The sequence below is a fragment of the Malurus melanocephalus genome, unplaced genomic scaffold, assembly GCF_030028575.1.
Source record: "Malurus melanocephalus ecotype Western Australia unplaced genomic scaffold, MMel_1.1 scaffold_40, whole genome shotgun sequence".
Classification (NCBI taxonomy): domain Eukaryota; kingdom Metazoa; phylum Chordata; class Aves; order Passeriformes; family Maluridae; genus Malurus; species Malurus melanocephalus.
Genome location: NW_026623272.1, coordinates 596,607 through 619,134, shown reverse-complemented (window position 1 = coordinate 619,134; position 22,528 = coordinate 596,607). Strand labels below are relative to the sequence as shown.

At 45.1% G+C, this 22,528-nt stretch overlaps 1 protein-coding gene across 1 annotated transcript; it reads right to left on the bottom strand.

The window, feature by feature from the left end:
* Positions 1–257: 257 nt before the first annotated feature.
* Positions 258–22,316, bottom strand: HSF4 (heat shock transcription factor 4). Its single transcript, XM_057364575.1, has 13 exons — positions 21,529–22,316; positions 17,955–18,063; positions 16,758–16,885; positions 15,782–15,906; positions 13,442–13,517; positions 11,972–12,036; positions 11,119–11,218; positions 10,318–10,442; positions 8,354–8,578; positions 7,286–7,391; positions 5,954–6,019; positions 4,308–4,395; positions 258–3,207 (listed from the first exon to the last, which is right to left on the bottom strand). Exons 1-13 carry the CDS (start codon positions 21,649–21,651, stop codon positions 3,011–3,013), a joined length of 1,533 nt encoding a protein of 510 aa, XP_057220558.1. The 5' UTR covers positions 21,652–22,316; the 3' UTR covers positions 258–3,010.
* Positions 22,317–22,528: the final 212 nt, after the last annotated feature.

Sequence of the window (22,528 nt, the reverse complement as noted above, 5' to 3'; positions counted from 1 at the left end):
ATTTTCCATCATGCTGTGTTCTAGTGACTGTCCTGGTATCTGCTTACTGCACTAAAAATGAGTAAGCAGTAATGACCACACTATGCAAACAAATAGTTTAAAAATGTAATTACAAGAGTGACGTTTGAGCTCTGTTATCACTGAAAGCAAGAAAAATAGGATAAAAGGGGTGTAAAAAAGCAGCAAGTAGTTTCAAGAACTATAGATTATTTTGCTGTGATCTTGATTTTACCAGCTATATCCACCCCGTCATTTTAGTTTGAAGAATTCAGCAGCGTGTTTACTTTGTTTTACATCCAAGCTGTGTTTWCTTTGCCACATTTTACATGGGAGGTGTCTCCGCCTTCTGTGTGTTCACAGTGACCACAGCCCACCACTGAGCCCTACATGAGATCACGGGGGAATTTCCTGAATGCTTAGAAGCCATTTTCACTTGAGGACTTGGGAAGGAGAAAAGGAGTAATGCATAGACAAAAAGAGTGAGAGAAATGCCAAAGCAGGACTAAATGAGTAAAAGGAAACATGTTTAATTAGAGTCTTCTGTAAAACTTTACAAATGTACAGCATAGTGCAAAAATGCAGTCTCAGCACATCACCTTCAAGTAAAATTAACAATGTAAAAAGCCAAGGAACACAAGCTTSCTTCTTCACAGGAGTGGCTCCCGAATTCTCTTCCTGACGGTTCCTCTCTCACCATCAAGCTCCAATCTCGTGTTTATAGTAGAGCAAAAAGCCTAAAGAAAACCCCAAGAACCCTCCTGAGGCTGCTCCCCGCCAGCACAGGCTGCAGCTTGCCCTGTAGGACACAGCCTGAGATGGAGCCAGRGCCGAGCTGCACCTGGCTCTGCCCGCGGACAGCTCTCCCCAGGGGTTCATTTCTCAACCCCAACCAGACAATCCAGTCGGACACAAGCRTACGCCCAACCTCAAGTATGTGACAGGCTTCATAAAAATACAGGAAAACTATGCAGGAGCTTGAAGTTAAGCATGTGCTTAAATACCTTGTTGGATCAATACATTCAGTGTTAACATGACAGCAGCCTAGAGTGTGGAAGTTCAGAGAAGGATGTAAATCTTGAACATGCACTGTCGGTGTCCGGAGACACCAGGCAGTTTTCAATTACCTATGAGAAAAGTAAACAGAGTGCAACTCAAYGACTTTCCATTGCTGGAAAGAGCAAAATTGGGTGGAAATGGGCTGATGCAGGTGAACTTTCTAAGCACAAATCTGTCAAAAAGAAAAACCTTGTCCAGGATACACTCAAGCACATCATCTAAATACCAGTGGGGGCTGCTGGAATTTTCCCTTAGTCCTGAACACAAAAACAGCGGTCGGGATTAATTCAGGAGCTCTCTCAACCTCGGTCCTGCACAGAGCACACCACCAAGGCAGTGACAGAACTCCCAGCACAGGAATCAGCTGGGCAAAAATGTGCTCAAAAGTGAATGTTTCTGAACTAACACATTTGTTCACATGGTGATAAATGGATGGAGGAAAGGGCTGTGACAGGAAGGTCCATTTAAAAAACGCTCATCTTATTGAGGAGATTTTGAGCTTGCACTCATCTGACTGATTAGCTACATTTTGGGGTGGATGCTGCATGACCACAATGCACAGAAATACAGCTCATTACCAAGAATTGTCATTGCAATGAAGGCAGGCAGAGCATTTCTTCAAATGATACTGGCACAGCTTAAACCTCCCTGTCTAAGCCCTTAGGAGGCCTGAGTTAATGGAATTTCCTGGGTCTGTCCTACTGCATTTGGGTAACCTTCCTAAGGAAAAGGAACTCAGGTAGAAGATATTGAGATAAATAATACATTCTCATTAGAACTACAGCATAAAAAACAAAGCTCTGCTTTGTTGAGAAACTCAGTTGTCAGAAACCCCATGGATGGGGAAGGCTAGTTCAGCCTTTGAGGCTGGTCTCAGATGCACAAAGGACAGAAGAAAAGTTTGTGGGACGGTGGACTAACCCTTCTGCCTCTCTCCTACACTGAGCAGCTGAGAGTCCTCCTAAAAAGGGGATCCAATCAATTAAATTGTTTAATTAGATTTTATACATCAATAAACCAACAGGCACATCTTCAGGAGAAATAGAACAGGTCAAAGCCAAGGAAAAAAATACATTGGACTGGACATGGAATACCTAGCCAGCACCAAAACCCAGAGTGTGCTCCGTTGGTCTTCTCTGCATATGGAAAATTGTGTGTGCAGAAAAGACTATCCCTTTTCTATTTTTTTAAGTATGGAGTGCCCTGCCTTTATGCAAGAGAAAATTAATTTGGGGCAAAACAAATCTCAAACAACAAATGCTCTCAACTCAGCATGGGATGTTTTGTGGCCTGTGATGTTCTGCAGCTCCCCTAAGAGCCAGAGGCACATTCTAGGCGGGGTCATTCGGAAAACAATCTTCTACACACCCCACAAAATCTTGTTCCTACTCACCCTAGGAGAATCAGGGAGAGGCACAAGTGTATCTCATCAAATGCAGAAAATGGATTAAAAAACATTTTTAGAGCATTGGACTGGCATGTAGAACTATGYTCCTATTAAAAACACAGTATCAATAAGGGTCAAGCATCTCAGCTAATCTGTGCTGCCCTGATAAAATCCTACAGTTTACCATTGCAGGCASTAGTCAGGATCACTATTTTATGAAGTCCCATATGGACTTTCAAGCTACTCTTCACTTAAATTTTATTAAAAGATTTTAAATATCTAAAGCATTTTCAAGGAAAAAAAATCGTGCCAAGTTCTCACTCTCCCTCGGAGCAAGCCCCAGAAGCAGTATTCTGTTTTTAAAAACACTGAAATCCAGGTGCAGGGAGGGTAATGCAACAGCTCCTGACCATTTCCATCTACTCAAAAAAAAAAAAAAAAAAAAAGGGCACAGAAAGAAACTAAAGAAACTCTCCTGCAGGTTTCTGAGTCAGTTTTGTTTCTTTACATTCAAACCTGTGGATGCTTGGATGAGTGGGAGGGAGTTGCTGTTTCTTGGAAGCTAAATCACTGACTGCTGTCCGTTGAAGAGCTGAGGTTTAGAGGGATATCCCCTTGGACACCCACAGAGGACATGTAGGAAGCCATATTCTCAGATGGAACATAAAGTGATGAATTTTCAGGCAAGCTGATGAGGTCGTTCCCAAAGATGGACTGACGGTCGAGGAGGAACTGCTGGGCACTTTCAAGAATGACATCTTTCCCTAGGAATGGACAGCAGAAAATTCAGCTTCTGCAAGGCAGGTTACCCGATTTTACATATGGAGAACTGAAAAGTGACAAATCCCCACTGCAAAAGAGGCTGAGGAGCCTCACTCCAGCAAAAGTTGCTTGGAAACACTYGAGTGAAACTTGGACTCACTCAAAATCCCATTACAATCAAGGGGAGTCTCTGCAGGTCACAGGAGTGCGGAGGTGCCTCGCAAGTGGACGAGGGATGAGTGAATGCTGGAGACACTGAGAAGTGGATGAGAGCAGCTGCTCTTCTCCTGCACTCAAGAACTTTCTCCCTCTTTGCAGAAGGACCAGAAAGGCTTTGCAAACAGGGGATGTTCAAGGGCTCTCTCTGGTGTACCTGGGCTTTTAATGCCTTTGAGATGCACATGGAAGAGGCTGAGGCTGGAAGTCCTTGAACGACACAAAATGAATCAAAACTCTGCRGTGGGCTCAGGTGGTTACAGCACCAAACTGGGGCTCACCAGAGCTTCGCTTCCTGGTCAATCCCAGCTGAATACACATGAACACATCACTATTCCACAACCAAGGAAGCAGTTCTAGATTCTATCTGAGGTCACTGACACGCTTTATCAGAGTCAGGAAGTGGGAGAACATCAGATGGAYAGTTCCCCTTGAGGGCTGCTAAAAGGTCTGGAGAAAGGGACAGACAGCCTGTGCTTCTGGCTGCCAGCAGCTACTGGGGCACCTCTCTGCAGCAGSAGCCAAAGGAAACCAAGGACTGTCCAGCTCTTACCATCCCTACCCACTGAGATCACCACATTGCTCTGAGATGGCAATGAACAGGCAGAGAAAACAGCGGAGACACTGACAGTGACAAGGAGGACCCATTGCAAAAACAAAGGCGATTCCGTTTACACCTCAGTTTATCCCCCCGCTTTTCCCCACAGCTCAGGACCTGGCTTAGCAGCTGCAGYGGAAACACTGCTGACTGACAATAAAATAAAATGAAAATAAAATAACAAACGTGGTTTGTTTCCTCGAATGGCAAACAGTCAGTGCTGGATATCATGTCTGGCTGCCTGAACAACATCCCCACTGCCAAGTGCACAGAGCTGCTGGCTCCTACCTGGGCAGGYGTTGTTGAATGGTGGGTTGAACACTTTTGGGGGCAGCTCAGTTGCACTCTTCTCCAGATCCACTGTGAGTCGCTGCATCTTGATGCAAAAATATAAACTACAATGTACAATTATACAAAGACAGGGGAGCTTGTTAGAACTAGGCCATGTCTGAGCGCCAGTGCTTCATCCCGCTGCTCAACACCCACCAGCAAYACAAGCCAGCCTCCCTGCCCTGCCTCTCCTCCCAGCCTCACTGCACCTCATTAAAACAGCCAGGTCCATGTGCTCAAGGGCAGCTCTGCCTGAAGGAGAGTGCCATGGGAGGTGCAATGCCCTACTTAGCACTGGCTAATACAGCATGAAGCTCCTGTCACAGGAGGGGCCAGGCTGGTGGCACTGTGATTGTCCCTGCCCCACTGCCATACAAAGCAAACCCATAGTCCTCTGCAGCCAGCAACAGAGAAAAGAGATTTTATTTCAATTTTCTTTAAAGCAAAACTAGCTTTTGCTTGCACAGTGCTCCAGACACTGATCTCCTGCAGATATTGGTTCCAGGCTTCTCTGTGCTCATGGCTTTCTGTAGGGCAAGAAAAAGCTCCTGGGAATTTCAGTGGGCCCAAGGACTGAACTACTGAACATTGCAGCCTCCTTTCCTGGCCTTTTCTCTCATGCAATTCTTTTTAAAAGGTAACAGCCCTTGCTTCCAACCCTTGCTAATTAATATTAACTATCTCTTCAGATACTCTCCTTCCTAGCATGCAGGAAGTGGAAATACCTAGTAAATTCAAAATGATTAAATCAAAACCTAAAAAGGATGTTGATACCATGAAGAAGGCTTAGAGACATTTTGCATTTCATTAGAGTAGATTACACTTGGCTTGTGAATCTGTAGAGATGGCAGAACCATCAAAGTCTTCATCCAGTTTGGCTGTTCAGCGAGGGCTCTGAGGGGTTCACCCTCCCTCATGCAGGAAAAAGAACTCAGCCATGCAACACAACCTAAATGCCTCTGTGAGTCTGTGTTTTCCTTCACTGTTTATTAAATCATCTGCTGTTTCTGACTGCCAGTATCAATTCCAAACACTGCCAAACAATTTCTCCTTGTTTCTTCATGTACAGGCATGCAGGAACCTCTGTTCTATTTGCATGGGGTTCTCCTGCTCCTGAAATGTCCAGGGATGGATGCACTTTCTAAAGGCATATTTCATTAAGAGCTTTGGCACAAAGACACTTCATAAATCTATGGTATTAGTAGGATTTGGCATTCACACTAAGAGAAAGTTTAGAGCAGCCAGTTGCAATTAAAGACTCCAGGACACCAACAGTCAGAGTTTGTCTCCAGACAAGGCCTGGCTGGGAAAAACAGGTCAAGAGTATAACACAGCAGTCTGCTGCTGCCCTCAGGAGATGCCTACGTGCTGTGCTTTAGCCCACTCTCCCCTCTGGTTATGARATAACCTCCTCAGTTAAGCACAGGCTCTACTTTATAGTTACATTATTATTTAGGCAAGGAAATCTAGGGGAAGGTGTCCCTGCCCATTGCAGGGGAGTTGGAACAGGATGAACATTAAGGTCACTTCCAACCCCAGCCATTCTGGGGTCCTATGATTGTTATTATTATTATTATCATATCTCAGAAACAGACTGCCCTTACCGGAGACAGAGTGGCTTCCATTTCAGTCAKATTCCACTCACTCAAAGATAAATTGGGATTAAATACCTGTTGGGAGAAAAATACAGTTAGGGCTCTGAAAGGTGTAATGGTTTGAGATTCTGATGCCCTCCTCTGTCTGTTGGAGGGGCAGCCCTGCACTGACTGAAGATGTAAAGGCTCCTGTGCTGAGTTATGGCACAGCTGATCCACAGCCCTGCTGCCTGCCAGAGACAGCACACACACCCCATGCAACAGTCCTGTCACCCCAGGGCAGCTCTTTGTATCGCTGCACACACAAATCAAAGCCCTTTTCTGCTGCTCTTGAGTCCTAGGACACTTCCAGACTCATATAGCTTTTAAAAGCATCCAAAACTCAGTAGCAAAAGGCAGGTTACTGTTGCATTATGGCTTTGACGGCAATTTCTCGAAAAGCCTGAGCAATTTGCGAAAAGGAGCTGTTGTTCTGGGGCCAGTTTTATGATTCATTCTYACTCTTGTGACATTAGCAGTTCAGAGAGAGAAGTATGTCAGTAACAGGAAAACACTTCCTAATGAGATACAAGAAACAGAAACCAACAGTCAATAATAGAGCAGGCCATTAGAAAAGCTCTCTGTAAAGAAAGAATCAACCACAGGCATTTGGGAAATAACTTGAAGAGAATAAGATTGATTTTTTCAAAATTATTTTTCAGTCTGTTTATCCACACAGACTCACAACATGCCTTTACCTGAAGCACCTCCTTTGTATTTGATATATAGATTCTTTTCTTACATACAGAGTTATTTGATTATTCATCACCAACTATACATACAACAACAGAGAAATACACAAACCTTCCTACTTCTGCACATCTACTTAAGAAAATCACCACCATTCATCTCTAAAGACAGGTGATCTGAGAACTGAGACTGATAAATATATCAGCAGAGAGAGACTTTTACATTGGCTACATTTCCCAGAATGTGAGGGAAAGGGGAAGGTAGGAAAAGCTAAACACAATCTAGGAATATCTAAGATGTAGAATATGCAGAAAATAAATTAACCCCTACAAAACAATTACCAAACTAGCTAGAGAGTCATATTAAACCTATTTCACATAAATGTGCCAGGACTCATGTTATTTTATTTACCAAATGCAATGACTTTTGAGCTTCTAGAACTTCAAATATGCATTTTAAAAAATATATAATTTAAGGTTGCAACACACGTGCTCCACAGGCTGCACGTGGCAGATAAAATACCAAATGAGAACAAACAGCTCGAGCTGATGCACAGCCCAAAGGAACTGCTGCTGTGAACTTCACAGCTCTGTTGGATGCAGCATCACTCACATCCAAGAGGCTGGCAGGCTCCAGGCTGTACTGTTGGCTCCTCAGCAGCAGCTGCAGCCCCTCCAGGCTCCAGTCGGTGCCCTCCAATGGGTCTGAAATATCTGTTCTGAGAAAACACAAGGGGAAATATTGCCACAAAGGAAACTCGCGTAGATACATACAGAGAGCACCACTGAGCAGCCTTCCAAAAGGATGTTGGTGCTTAAATCTCATTTTGAAAATCAAGAGGCCTGCTGTCAGCCTATAATTTGGTTTAATCCCAGAAGCACAGCTCARCAGAGCACACAGAGGAGTGGGCAGATGGTAAAACATGTGAGACAAACCCTCTCCTGGGTGACACGTGGTTTGGAGATGGATAGTCTGTGCACATTTCCTCAACACTGGAAAAATTAAAGCTTTCCTTAGAAGAAATCCTTTTAGAGATGCACTTGGAACCAGAGCAGGCTGCATTGCCATTCTCCTTGGTCAACCATGCCTGAATTTCTGTTAACTAATGCTTTCTGAAGGAGTGAGTTTTAAATGTAGGCATTCAGCCTGCAAGCTGAATTTACTGGAGACATTCAGCTAAATGAGCAACAGTGAAGCTCTGCTGTGTTTAAACCCCTCAAAAACTATAAAAAATTTCTCTTAAAATCAGGTCTTTAAAAAACGGATTATTTTTCTTCTATTAAATATTTTCAAGTATCCCATAAGTATAGAAGGAGGAATGTGACTCTCTGTAAGGACTTAAAGGAAAATGGAAGCTTTTCTGATATTAGGTATTTTGGGGTCCCCCCCTCCCAGCTTTCACTCAGACCTTGGGCAAATCCCTCTCAGTGCAAAAAGCCTCTACCTGCTCCCACAACTCTGACAGCTCTTCCTCTGCTGGGTCCTGCAAGCAGGTGACCCACAGGCCCCCACCTCTGTGAACTGTCCCCTGGGATTGAAGGTCCTCCAGCACATGCACAGGTACAGGATGGCGCTCAGCAGGCTGCACGTGGCAGTTTGCAGTGACCCTCCCTCCCAGCCTGGGAATGGGACCAGAGGGCAGTGAASAGCAGGGCCACAGGTCCCCCTCGCTCGCCTCACCTGTCCAGCAGCGCCCTCCTGCCTCTCCTCTCAGGGGGTTGTGAGCTCCCTGCTGGGGCTGCTCCACAGCTGCCTTTGCCTTCCAGCACAGACTGAACCATGGCCACGGGCAGCACCGGGGGCTCGGAGCAGGCGCGGCAGCCGGGCAGCGGCACCTCGGGCTCGGCGCTGGMCTTCACTCCAGGGCTCACTGGCTCCTCCTTGATCAGCATCAGGCACTTCTCCCTGCACCACAGACAAGACTGARCACCACACAGCTGCTCTGGAAAGGCCTCCTGCTACTGGGAAGGGCCTCCTGCTTACACTTCCCATCAAACCGCTCCAGAAGGCCTTTCCATTTCCTCAAATGGGCAGAAGAAGCCAGAAGCCTCGTTTTCTTTTCAGCAGCCCCAGAAACATGCTCAACTGGAATATTGGCAGTCACTTAATCAGTCACAGCTATAATGAATTTGCCCCATTCAGTTGTTTTGCAGATACAGAAAATACRTTTCCATGCACTGCTCATTTCTTGGATGAATATTAGGGACGGGTTAAAGAGTCACGGGGCTAGAGAGATTCCCCTGAAAAGTCTTCACCCCAGAGATAGGAATGGGATCAGTAAAATCATCACGTGCAGGAGTTAGAATTGGACCAGCAAGCACTCTAGAGATCCCAAAGACACAGGTCAGGATCTGGTGGCCCTGCAGGACTTGAACAGAAGCGATTGAGATCCGACACTCCTAGTCAGATGTTTTACTTGGTTGGAGGCAGAGGTTTGCCTTTTTCCAGTGGGAGAGGCACACCACGTTATTTCCAGATGGACATATGACAATGAAGTTTTGTTTAGTAGTATTTGGTGWGTGAAAAGCTACTCTGTATTACTTGAAGAAGATTTTACAGTTTCCTGTGAGCYTGGACAGCTGGAGCTAAAGCGACAAAGGCACGTAGATCAACAGGGACAGTGTGTGACACTGCAGAGCTTTCCCCAACAGCAAAGATTCCTTTCAGATCATTTTCTCATCTCATGGATCCTAAACTCCCACCAGAAGCTCATGCTGATTTAGGAAGTACCACACCTGAACTGATTAGGGCCAATACTGGCTCCAATGTTCAAGTCCTGCACACACAGCATAGACCAGAAGCCACCAGATGGCACTCAGTAATTAGTAGAAACAAGCAACTTAACTTGAAGGCTATATTAAAGATTTTCTGCTTTAGAAATGGCTTCCAGGTTTGTTTTTTTTWAAATCTCAAGCTCTTTACATGCTTCTAGTTAATTTTATGGCTATGGTTTCAGTTATGCAACAGATTTACAGGCAATTTCTAGAGTATAAACTGCCTTGCCTCTAAGCCTGAGAAACCGTTTCCATGATTCATCTACTCACTTTCCACTGACATAGCTTTAGCTACTCTGCTACTAGCCCTAAATACACTGCATGCCTGTGGCAGGAAGAGATAAGCATTAAAATACCTCTGCATTCAGTTCTTGAGTTACTGGAGCCTTTTCACAGAAAAGTTGTCAAACATCGGAAGTTGCTGTGTTGCAACCTTTTTGTTCTCATTAGCAGAAAGATGTACAATTTGATTGGTTTTTCTTTGCCAAAGCTAAAAGGAAACCTCCTTTCTCTCTCTCAACAAACCTAATAAGTGTTGCTATCTCATTATTTGATTAAGTCTGAGACAGTCCCTGTCTTGAGGATAAAATAAAAAGAAACATGGAATATTTCTCRAAGAGGTGAGTGGCAGTTTTCAGCAGAAAACTCAGGACTTTGTTTTGAAAGTCATGCTATTATCATTCCCCTCTAATTCTGAAAATCTGACCCACTTTGCAAAGTGGAAAAAAGTATTCCACCCCACATCTCTATAGAGATTTGTGAATCAGACAGAAACTTTGGTAGAATTACAGCAAGGAAGAACTCTTGTGAAGAGTTGCATAAGCATGTCCATACCCGACTCTACCTATTTTTAATCATAAACATGTTTACCTGTCATTTTCAGGAGGGGATTGCATATTCATGATGTTGGATGGTGATGCTTCAGTAACATCAGAGATGATGGGTCCTCCAGCAATTGCAGGGCTGTTTAAGCAAGAGGCAGGTTCTGTCGATGGCTAGGAGGAAAGCAAAAATTTCTATTTCTGACCCCAGAACAAGTCCAAGGCCCTATTTGAGATGGATAGGGTTTATTCATTGGGACCTTGAGTCTTCTCTGTATGGAAACCAAGAAATCTTTTACCTACTATGCAACATTATTATTTCCTCCCACTTTTCCTCCAAMCACTCAGAGGTACAGGTGTGAAATAAACCCTGGGACGCTGTGAAGTGTCAGCAACCAAGAGGTTTTGCCATGTCTGACAATTTGCCTAGACTGCTCAGCTTCCTCTGGAGAGAAAGATCCAACACAGCCCAATGGGGCAGTATGAGCCTCCCATGCCAGCTCACATATTTTAACATTGTGACAGAAGTGTCTGGTGCCTGCTCTGATCAGGAAGATCGTAGCACCCACTCACTTCTTCCTCTCTTCCCTCCAGGTGAACCAGGCTGGGGTRACACCATGCAGAGTCCAGTATGCAGGATCTGCCTTTTCCCACCAAAGCCCATGGCCTCCCTTATGGCATCCCTGAAACTGGGGAGCTGAAGGAGTCATAAATGTCACCCAGTTTTGCAAATATCTTCTTCACTGCCAAACTCTTTCCAAATTATTAACTCTACAATCTCTATCATTGCTTCAAACATTCCCCCCGGCCAAAGCCATCCCACTGGGCTCAGAGGCTGGGGTGAACCCACCGACTGGATGAAATAGGGGTCGTGGAGGGGGTCTGCAGACAAATGCCGGCTGAACTTGGACACTGGTGGAGCTGAGATCCCGTTGTCAAGCATCAGGGGTCTGTGAAGAGAAACAGCTTTGTCCTCCAGCACATACTGACTGCCTCCTGGTTGCTTGTACAAGAAACATCTCCCAGCTAAGGGCTCTGTTGCCCTGGGGACTCTGGTTTTCCTCAGCTGTAAGAGTCCTGCTTGTCAAGTGTTATGGGTAAGGAAGGGTAACAACAGGTTTGGAGGAGGTGAGCATTAAAAAAGAGCATTAACCAGAGAAGGGATGGATGAAGATCTGCCCATCCTTTCCAAACCAACCCAGAGCCCCCAAGCAGCATTCTGCTCTGCACCAAGTAGCTCCAGCCTGCACACCATCCTTTCCTGCAGCCATTTACAAGAGAGGCAGGTTGCACACCATCAACCAGTGCTGGATTCACTCCACATTCCATGACTGTGGGTCAAACTAAAGGTGTCTGTGGGCTGCCTGGGCCCAGCCCTGCTCCTACTGATGTCAGGTGGCACAACTGGGACCCACAGGACCAACAGTGGGGTCCTGCCCTTTAGCCTCCCCCTAGTTAGTGTTCCCATGTGCCACCGCRCGCTGTGTTCCCCAAATAAAGGTCACGAGCTGACACGGTGCTTCTCTAAAGAGCCGTGAATGGGGCATGTCAGCAGGTCTGACTCTGCACTTCAGCCCATTCATTTCCCATCACCATGGAGCCCCGGTCCGGTGACCGCCTGCCTGMGCGAGCTGAGCTTGTGCTTTTAGTGAGGGGGCAGCATTATGCACCCGTGAGCGTGTGCACCACACAAGGGTACTTACAGCTTCCTCTTTATCCCAGTGCTGCTGGGGCTTGATTGGAGCTGGCCAAACAGAAACTGAATCAGCTGTCAGGAGAGATCAAAATCCGGTGTTAATCAGCAGAGTGATTCAGCACTCCCTGCTCTCACAGCCATTCTTATCCCACACATTCCTCCCTCCCAACAGCACCCCAAAGCTGGGAGCAGCCATGGAATATGGGAGCCAGATTGCATGAGACATTGCAGCCTGAAACAGAAATGAGCTGTCCAAGAACTCAAACAGCCAGCCTGRCTTGCAAGAGACACAGCCAGGTGCCTGTTTTGCACAAAGGTTCCTGGATGCGTGTGCTCAGAGTTTTATCTCTCCACTTCGTGCATGCAGAACTTCAGATGGTCCTAGCAGATCTGGGAATCTGCCTGTGAACACGCAAACATTCCTAGGCCTGGAATTAGACCTGAATCCATTAGAGTTTTCAGAGATATTTAGAAGTRCTATAAAGTCTGACAAAGACTTTGCAAGAGAAAGAGGCAACTCCCTATGGGAGAGTCTGGATGGAGGCCTGAGCTCTTTCAGTGCAGTTTTTCAGCTCTGTGAATTTCAGTATCAACAGGATACTAAAAAGGAAGCAGAGTGGCTTTGGGCAGGAATCACTTAGCAACATATTCCCAGGTCAGCTTGAACTTAATGCTCTGCTTTGACCTCCAGACAAAGAGAGCATTATTATTATTCTATATCACAGCTGGCTTTTACTCATTGCTCAATATAACAAAATAGATTTGCATAAAAGCCTCTACAATTAATTGTGTGGCTGGTCCAGCCTCAGAGCTGGAGGAAGGCTTGATAGCCTCGTGCATTTCTGTCCAGTCCTATGACTCCATGGTGCCACGTGAGGGTCAGAAAATGAGGACTGGGATATGTGATGTGCTCAGTCATGTCAGCAYCATCCGGGAATCACTGGAGAGGCCTTTTCTATGCTGGTCATGCTAGGTTTTAAGGGAGATGGCTCTGCAGCCTAAAAGGTTGTACAGTAATTCCTCAACTATACCAGTAACACCAGAAAATRCAATAGTTGCTGTTACATTCCCCCAGTGGGGCAATGGGTGGCCAATTTTGCCACCTACATCTTCAGTGCTGGCAGGAGTGGGGCTCCTCTCTTGTGCAATGGGAAGAGGAAGATTTGGGAAGCCCAAAGCCATTGGTACAACCAACTTAGTAAGAGTTGTGCTCTCTTACTCAGGGCTTCAACAAAAAGGCAGTTTCTAACATCACAGAAAGGACTGACAGAAATATTAAAATCTTTTGCTTGAGGGCGGAGTCTGTGCTTTGTTAATGACCACTTTCCTCAAGTCACATGAAAGTATCGTGAAACTTGAAAGAAAGGGAAAATAAACACTGTGATTTCAGAGTGTGGAGATTATGGCATAAGAAAAAAATCAGAGCAGGACATAGACCAGACATCACAARTAAGTTTAGAGTTTATATGACCACTACCTTGTTGATGACTTTCTGTTGCTGCGAGTGGTTCTGCCGCAGAGAAACAACTTCCCGCCAAAGAACTTCATTTTGCCTGAAAACGAAACAGAAATTTTCCGTGAGCAYAGAAACATCACCAACCCATGGTGCTGCCATGATGCACTGTAGTTCCAACTGTGCAAAGCCTCCCTTCAGAGCTCTTGCAGTGTTTGGCTCTTTTCAGGTATTCCAAGCATGGTCACACAATTGCCTTAGTTTTACTTCCTTSACCTCAAAAGAGCTACAGATCAAAGCATGTAGGAAAAACAAATAAAAAGAAGCCAACATTTATAGGGGCAGGTAACAAGAGAACACATGTGTTTAGTTTTAATGGAACATTTGGGCCAAACTGAGAATTTCAGCTGGGCCTGATTTGTGATTGTGAATGATTTGGMTGACCAAGACTGTCCTTCCACAGGAGCCAAGAAAGCCCAACCTCTCCAAAACTKCACCAGTGCTCCCACAGGCAACGAGACCCTGTGGACAGGGGCCCTGTGCATTCTACCTGCTGAAACCTCATACACAGTGAGACACAAATGCATGTTTGGGAGTGATTGGAGCAGATAAAAAGATGCTCCTGTGTCTCAGAGCCTTGAACTAGGAGGACTGTAATGATTTTACAAGAGGGAGTCACTGATTTAAATTATCTCTTTAAATTAGAGAAAATTTATTTTCGGTTTGCAAATGAAGCAGCATAGAGGGAGCTTACAGGATTCCTTAAACAGTCAGCCCCAGTATGTGGGATGGAGAGATGCAGAGTTTATTTACCATGCTGCCTTCAAATCTGGATGCCAGCCAAGTCCATGCTGCAAAAGGTTTTGCCGGCCAATTTATCTCCAGAGCATATGCATGTACCCAAACTGTCAGGCCAGCAAAACCTATCGTACAGGTGAAATTGATAAATCCTCTTGCTTTTTAGTCTTTCTAGTGTGGATGGATACTAGAACAGGGAAGATAATGTCCAGGGCTCTACAGAGCACCTTAGGACAGCTTGTACAGCAAGAATCTCAGCAGTGAACTTTCGGTAGTGGTACTGACAGGATCTTCAGCAAAGCAGCAATCCTTAGTCAGACAGCTGGTATTGGAGTTATGTCCTAATTGTTCTTCAGCAGTGTCAACTTCTTAACATGGATTCAGCTTGGGATTTCTCCTCTGTCTTAGTTTATAAAAATCATATTCTTTTCATTATTTGAATGCAATTTTGCCAGATGGAGGGAGGGAGCAARCAAATCAAAAGGAGAATAAATTAAAATCAAGGCCAAATCATTAAWACTGGAACTCCTTAAAACTTCAATCAAATACAAGCCCAGAAACTCATTGCTGCTCTACTTGGATTTCACAGTGCAAACTCATGCATGTGCTAAATGTGGGAGTCAGTAAAAATTTATGTAGGATAARAATATTTATCCCTTGCATGTAAGGTGCAGTGCTGGAATGAAGGTCCCCAGTATGCAGTATTCTCTCAAGGCCCAGAATGCCAGTGTCATCTGGTGATGTATGAATATCAGCTCTCATTACATAAAAAAAGGGTTTGGATCTATTTGATTATTCAAGTGCTTTTTAAACAAAGCTCTCTGTAAAGATTAGAATTCTGGAGGCAAATAAAATGCTCTCCAAGTACATGACTTATAAAACCATATCCACTTCCTAATCTTTCAGTGACCATGTCTGAGTCAGAAAATCCCAGAGTCTCAGACAGCTGGAGGTCAGGCAGCCACATGCAGGAAGCATTGCATCAGCTTGGTTTGCTCTTATCCAACAATTCTGGCCACGWCCGATCACAAACTCTCAGGGAGATGAATCCGTGGATTCGATACAGAAGTTCTCATGTTATATATTATAACATACTATATTTTTCAGGCCAATCATAAATTTTGGAGGTAGATGAGGAGAGAAAGGTAATTTTAATTTTTTTTAATAGCTGGAGTGGACTCCACTACATTTCTGACAAGGATTCTTGTACATGTGAGAGAGTTACATCTTTACCACCATTTCCATCTGGAGGAAATAGTTATCTAAGTCCCCAGGTTATGCACATATTTCCTGCCTGACCTTCTCTCTGCTTTCCTCATCTGTAAAAAGAAAACACACAAGACAGAGAGGCTGAGCATTAATTCCTATTTTAYAGATCAGGTGTGCATAGAAATCTTAAGTGTTATTGTCCCAACAGATCTGTCCCCATGGTCAGTCCCTGGCTCCACGTGCTCCCTGGGGTGGGAATTATGCAAGACTCCTGCTTTCCACCATTCCCCACAATCCACACTCTAGAGAAGCAAAGAAGCTGCCCACAAGAAGCAGCCTGAGTAGGATTCAACTCACTGCTTCATGTCCTGTACTTGACACTCCATGTTCTCCTGCTGGCTTCTCAGTATCTGTACCTCGTACAACAACCTGCTGAGGTCCTCCTGGCGCATCTTGGTCTCCTCACTTTTCACTACTGACACCTGAGGACAAAAATATCAGAGATGGATTTTACCTGTGCAAGAAGGGCCACGGACAGAGAGAGTCACTGTGGTGGCTCAGGTGCAGGACTGTCACCAGCTGAAATACCAGGGACACGTGCAAAAGAATCTGAACTGTCCTCAGGGTACTACTGCAAGAGCCAAATACAGCCAAGTGCAGCACAAATCTATTTGTACAGAGGGCCTGCTGGTAGACGTACATTCACTGCCAGGGTGGGAATCTATTTCAAATCACCTTGGGGGAAAATCAAAAGCACTTTGAGAATAAGGGAGGAATTGAACTAGAATGATTTAATCTTTCTACTTTAACTGCAGAAATACTCAATCAAGCTTCAGGTTTTACAGGGATGAGGCTGAGGTAATGCTTCAAATCGGCATACTACRCTTGGATTTCCAAAAGGCTTTTGCTGAAGACCCTTTTCAGAAGTTGTCATGCTAGTTCAGTAAGAGAATACCCTTTGGGGGCATTAATAATAGGTTAAAAGAGAAAACAGAGGGCAGGAGTAGGTCATCTCTTGCATAAAACCAGGAGATGGCTGTTGAGGACCCTGCAGGAGTTACGCAACATTTCTCTAGGAAAGCAGTAACAATTCAAAGGCAGAGGGGTGGGAGGCAAGCCTGGCCCTGCAGCACTACACAAACATCTTGTGATACAGAGCAACCAACAAAAACACAGACAAAACTCTGATGCAAGCCAAGGCCTGCAAACTAAGAACGCCCAGCCCAGGTGCACACGTACATGGGGAGSGCAGGAATGAGAGCAGGATGATGCTGGAGTTCTGCTGAGCAGGATCTGGCAGGTGCACGTTCCCCCCACCCCACACACCCCTCACCTTTCTCTTGATGTGCTCCAGGAGGTGCTCATGGCCCTGCAGGAAGCACAGGTGCTGGAACTCGGTGTCGTCCCGCTCAGGTTTGACAAGCCCCCCCTGCTCGATGTTCACCACCTTCCTGAAGCCATCTGCACAGAGAGGACATGGCTGATGGCTGACAGRACCCAAAACTCCTCTCCACCTCCCATCCCCATCGCTTTTGAGGACATTTCAATTCACCTTACACAATTTATGAGCTGCCAGTGCTCATGCCTGGACATGCTTTTGGGCCGTATCCACCAGAAACCCAGGGCAAGCAAGAGCCCTGTGCATCCCACTGGCAATCCCTTCTGCAGCCTATGCCACAAAAGCCTTTGTGCCATGAGCATGTTGGTCTGCCAGGAGCTGAAATGCCAGCTCCTAGGAAATTCCTGCCTCAATTTGCAAGCCAAAGGGATTCAGGGGTACCATTTCAAAGGCACAGGACATCATCAGGTGCCACTCTGGAAAAAAGGGTCACATGCACATTTGGAAATCTGCTTTGAGTACTTCTCTGAAGTCCTCAAAAGGTATCTAAACTGTATTGAAGGACTGACCTAAAATTTACAAAAATGCTACTGTACAGTAGAATAGCAAAATTAAAACTTGACTAAGAAACTTAAATATTCATTGAAAAAATTCCAAGAGAAATCAGAAAATAGCTATATGTAATATAGTTACGATGTTGAAGTGGCAGAAAACTACACATAAACCTCCTTTAAGAGGGGGAAATGTCTGACCAGCAAGGCAAGATTTGCACGGAGAATTGTCTTTTACTAATTCTGTGATATGGCTGGTCAAAGGGATAAGTTCTGGGCACACAACCCACAAATGCAGCACATCCTGGGAAGATGTCATAGTATCAACCTGCTGGATAAAGCTCCATATAGAATAAAATGGAAAATTAATAATAATAGGTCATCAAATTGATGCAAGATAAGCAGATGACAGTTCTTAGCTCCCACCTTAAAGTGTAATCTAACAGAAATTTCATGCTGAAATTTAAGGTAAACTGGAGGAGATCACCACCCTGGGATCTGAGGGGCAGATCCTCTTTGGCAAAATCACTAATGCCACAACCAATCATATAAATGAGACCCCAAACGTTTCTGTGCACAATTCTCCCCCACACCTCCTGTGCCACTGGCACCTCCTGTCACGCCCTGTGCCTGCACTCACACATGTTGAGCTGCCGGACAAAGCTGGCCATGTTGTTGTGCTTGAAATACTTGGGCAGCACCTCTTTGGCAAAGCGGCCCTGGTCAAACACATGGAAGCTGGTGCCATTCTGCAAAGGAGACAAGGACAAAGGAGAAGTCAGAGGAGCATCTCTGACTATGAGAAGGGTCCAGGAGGGATCCTACAGCAGGGGAAGTCTTGTTCTCTGAATTGTCACCTTGCAGCTAAGAAGAGTAACAATAGCCCTCAATGACAGATGTGCTCCTTTCAGTTCTGGTGCACTCAGTCCTCTGTGGCTGCAGGTTTGATCTTTTGCTGCTTTTTGTCACTGCCTAGTTGAGAGTCTTGCATGTTAGAAAGAAACCACTGACTTTTGTGTCCAAATAGCTGCTAGACAGTCTGTGATTGTCCCCACCCTTGCATGGACCTCACAGAAAAACTCTGCAATCTTAAGCAGGCCCTGAAAGTGGGAATTGTCATTATAATTTACTTGTTCAGGTCTAAGCCCAATCCTTCTGCTCCAAAGCACAGCAGTCCTGGAGGGAGCACTGCCTGGAGACATGGCACAACAAACACAGCAAGGCAAGAAGCAAATCATCTTTGGAGACACCGCATTCACCCAGAAGCTCTGTGCACCTTTTCTCGATTATTTTTAATAGTAAACAGCCACAAGGGCARCCCACAAAATGTTGACAGTCACGCTTTGCAGTCCAAGCTGGCAACACCCACATTAACCAGACAAATCCTCCATTTCTGGGGTTGCRTTGTAAAGATCCATGACTGCAAAACAAGGCGAACTGCCTGGGATTGCTGGCAGAGAAGATGCCCTGCAGGCCATGTGCTTTCCCTGCTGGGCCTTCTACCTGCTGTCAGTGCAATGACATCAGCAGATAACAGGGACTTGCCTTGGCTGCAGATGAGCTCCAAGGGACAAGAGCTAAAGACACCAGAGCCTGCAATGTAGGCAAAGAGAGGGCTGGGAGCAGCACAGCACAGTCATCCTCCTGCTGTGTCCAGGGGTACTCCCAGCAGTCAGGAGAGTATCAGCCTGGGGGGGTATTTCAGAGGGGCTGGTTCAGGGAGTCTGCAGCTGCAAGGGTGTACTCAGGGAAGTCTGGATGTCTCTGAATCAGGGAATGCAATCAGGGCCATGAGATTGCTCAGTGACTAAAGAAGGGCTGGTGTGTGCCTGCAGCCTGCCCACGGCCACCAGGAAACAGCCAGCTGGCAAACCCTGCTGTCCTGCTGGTGGTCACTACATTTCCATCACCAAATGGTGCCAATTCCCTCTGTGCTCAGGCTCATCTGGCAGCTCTAACAATTAACACCCACAAACATGCGATTTTGGGTCAGCTGAACTTCTTGCTCCTCGCTCACTGCTGCAAATACTGACCAAGACTGCACCTCAACAGTGCTCTTTTACCATTTTTGGGGTCTTTCCTGTCATTCCTTATCCCACACAGCAGAAGCAAAGGCTGGTCAAGCACTTAAAGAGACTTACTGACAACCTGCATGATGGAATTATCCTCACAGACAGAGCTTGCAGACAGGACAGCAGGGACCAGGGCTTCCCAACACTGCAGRCACTGCCCTGGGGACAGAGCTGGTTTATTCTGCTTCCCTTGTGCTTCTGCCCCTTCACTCTGGGATACAGCTCTGTGTCCCAGGCTGGACCCACTGATGGAAAATGAGAAGCGCTAGGCTTTTGTGTACTTCAGCATCTCCTTATGGCCTCTCAGGAGAGGCCACTCTTTTGAATTCAGGGCCACAATGTACTGAGAAGCTGGCACACTCAGAAAGGCTCCTACGAATGCAAGAGCCTTTGGGTTACTGTGTGCTCACTGATGAACTGTGCACATGTCACTTCTCACACTGCAGCTGTGCCTTGGCATCTCACACCATGGGAGCACAAGCTGGGAGAAACTTTGGAAGYCTTCTCTGCCCAAAGCAAAATTGACTCTGCAGCATGACAATCCTGACAGAGGTTTATCTTAACTGCATTTGACAGAATCASCAGGACAGACATGTTGTACTCTGACAAGTGCTAGTCCAGGAATTTGCAAATTCCCCCTATCTTCATCTTCTATTAAAAAAATTAATTTAATTACTTCTTGTCCAATCTGTCATGGACAGAGAGCAGACTTTTCCTTTCCACTTAATAACAGACTTTAGTGTATATATAAACTATTATTGCAGTTGTTCTCCATCTCTCCCTCAKGCTAAGAAACAGTTCATAGGTCCTTATAGGTCCTATTTTCTAGAAGTACTGATACCTCCAGAAATCTCAGGTATGCACACAATCTCTCAGCTCCAATATCACCAATGTATAGAAGCTGAAGAATACGGGAAACATGGAAACCTGCAACAAAGGAAAATTAGACACCWAAAAGCCTTATCAAAACCTCCAAGGATGTAGTTGCAGCCTATGTTRGGTAGCAGGAAAGCAGAGCACAGTGATGGTCAGTCAAAAATAACAATGTTGTAAGTGTAACAGAGAGGAGACTATTTATACAGGCTAGGAAATAATTTCTAGTTTGAAATTCCTTCYTTAAAATACATGATACCAAAACTTGGTGGTTGTCAGAGGTATGGTCATGTAATACCAGCAATCAAAGCAACCACAGCCATGRATAACAATGCAGCTCAGATCCTATCTCAGGTTTTGAATGAAAACTCTACTGGACACAAATATAAGAAAGGCTGCTTTAGACTTTTTTTCCTTCCTCCTTTAAATTTGCTTGTGTAATAGATTCTTGATTTTGGAGAACAAGTTTATGCTTACAGCTTATTTGATAACTCTCTGCTGAAAACAACATTATTTGCAGCAAGCTGTAGGTCAAAAGCACAATGTGGTATCAGAGTGCTGTACAAAGGGGACAAATAAACAATTTTMTTTCTGTGATTGCACTTAGTATATTAATGCCTCTGTAACAAATAAGAACTCAAAGCAAAGCAATCTATACCTATGAAGCTGTACAGACAACATGCATGCACATCACCATGTTTATCACACAGACTCATTGAAAAATCGAGTAAAGCTCTTCCAAAGAGATTTAGGGAGACAGTCTGAGATCTGTTTACTCTATAGGTTTGAGTCTGAATTCTGAATGCTGTTTATYTGGTGCCCTATTTGTGAGAGGCTGCTAAGAAACACACGTGAGACAATACAAACAGCAACGGAACTTTTTAAGGMCTTTGCACATTTCCTAGAAAATTTTAGGGAGCTGCAGATTCAAGCAAGGTGAAAAACATCTTTCTCAGAGTATTTGGAATTCTTAGAATTAGAATATTAGACACTTCTTAAGTTGTTTCAATTAAATGTGTAAATATGATMATTAAAACACCCACAAAACAGTTGCCCCTTTGAAACAGAAAAGCCATAATATTCCAGGTAAAAAATACCAAGTTTATCCAAAAGGGCCCATCCTGGACTCCTGGTTTTTTCACTCTGCCAGTAACTGGGCAGTACCAGCCAAGGAAAAGGCAGCTGCTGTGCCTGCAGTGCTTGGGCCTCACACCTGGGTTTGCCCTGGCATTGCAGGCATTAGTGACTCCTGATAGCCCCTGTACTTACAGAACTCCAGCAGATGAGATGGTTCGTTTCAGGATCTTCCACCAGCGTCCAGAGTTTTGTCAGGAAGGCTGGGACATTGCTGGAGTATCCATCCATCACCAGAGAGCTGGGTGAATCCTGCATAGTTTTGCAGTGTCCCAGCTACACTAACCCCATCGCTCTGGGCGCGCCTGCTTCCCTGCACGCGCCTGCGTCCCGCACAGAATGAACCACCCAATTTTATCCCAGGCCAGTGGAAAGTAGGCGTCCAGGGAGTCACATCAGCAGTGCTGCTCGCACTCTTAAAAACTCAGCACAATGCGATGGCATCACCAGCCCCAGAGAACAATACACAGAATGAAAATGCACTGCAGCCAATCTCGCAGAGCTGTGAATAAATGCGCAGCGTCATGCAAAGGGAACACGTGCTGCCCACCTTATGCTGGGAGGTGAGTAAGTCACCAGAGCAAACCCACCTGCCCAGAGGCTGTGGGACACCCAGGCACAGCAATCCCGGGTTTGTGAAGGYACCTGAATCGTTATTTTGGAACTTTATTGTCCTAAACTTTGTCCGACACAGATGAACAAGAGCTGGCCAGACCTCAGGGCTGCACCTCTTCAGCAAGGCTCTGAAAAGTCAAAACTGTAAGCAGATCTAGTTACAGATCCTATGTTGTCAAAAGAAATTATTTAGCTCTTGCTATGAGAATGAGAAAATAGGATGCTAAAAACAGCTACACATAGAATCTAGTAKATAATATGCTTTTATCATTAATATAAATGCTTTAGATAGCTCTAAATACATGCTCACAATGCCAGGATCATTTCAACGCAGAAACTGCTCTTCAAATAACATAAYAAAATGTAAAATCAATATTAAATTTTCCTGAGGTCCTAAACAAAAACTTGCAAAGGCTAAGCTCAACATTCCTGCCAAAAAATGAAACAGAGCTTTCACCTGATGCCTACATAGTCCTTAAGGGCCAAACACTGAAAGAGTCCGGAGGTGAGATGAGACCAT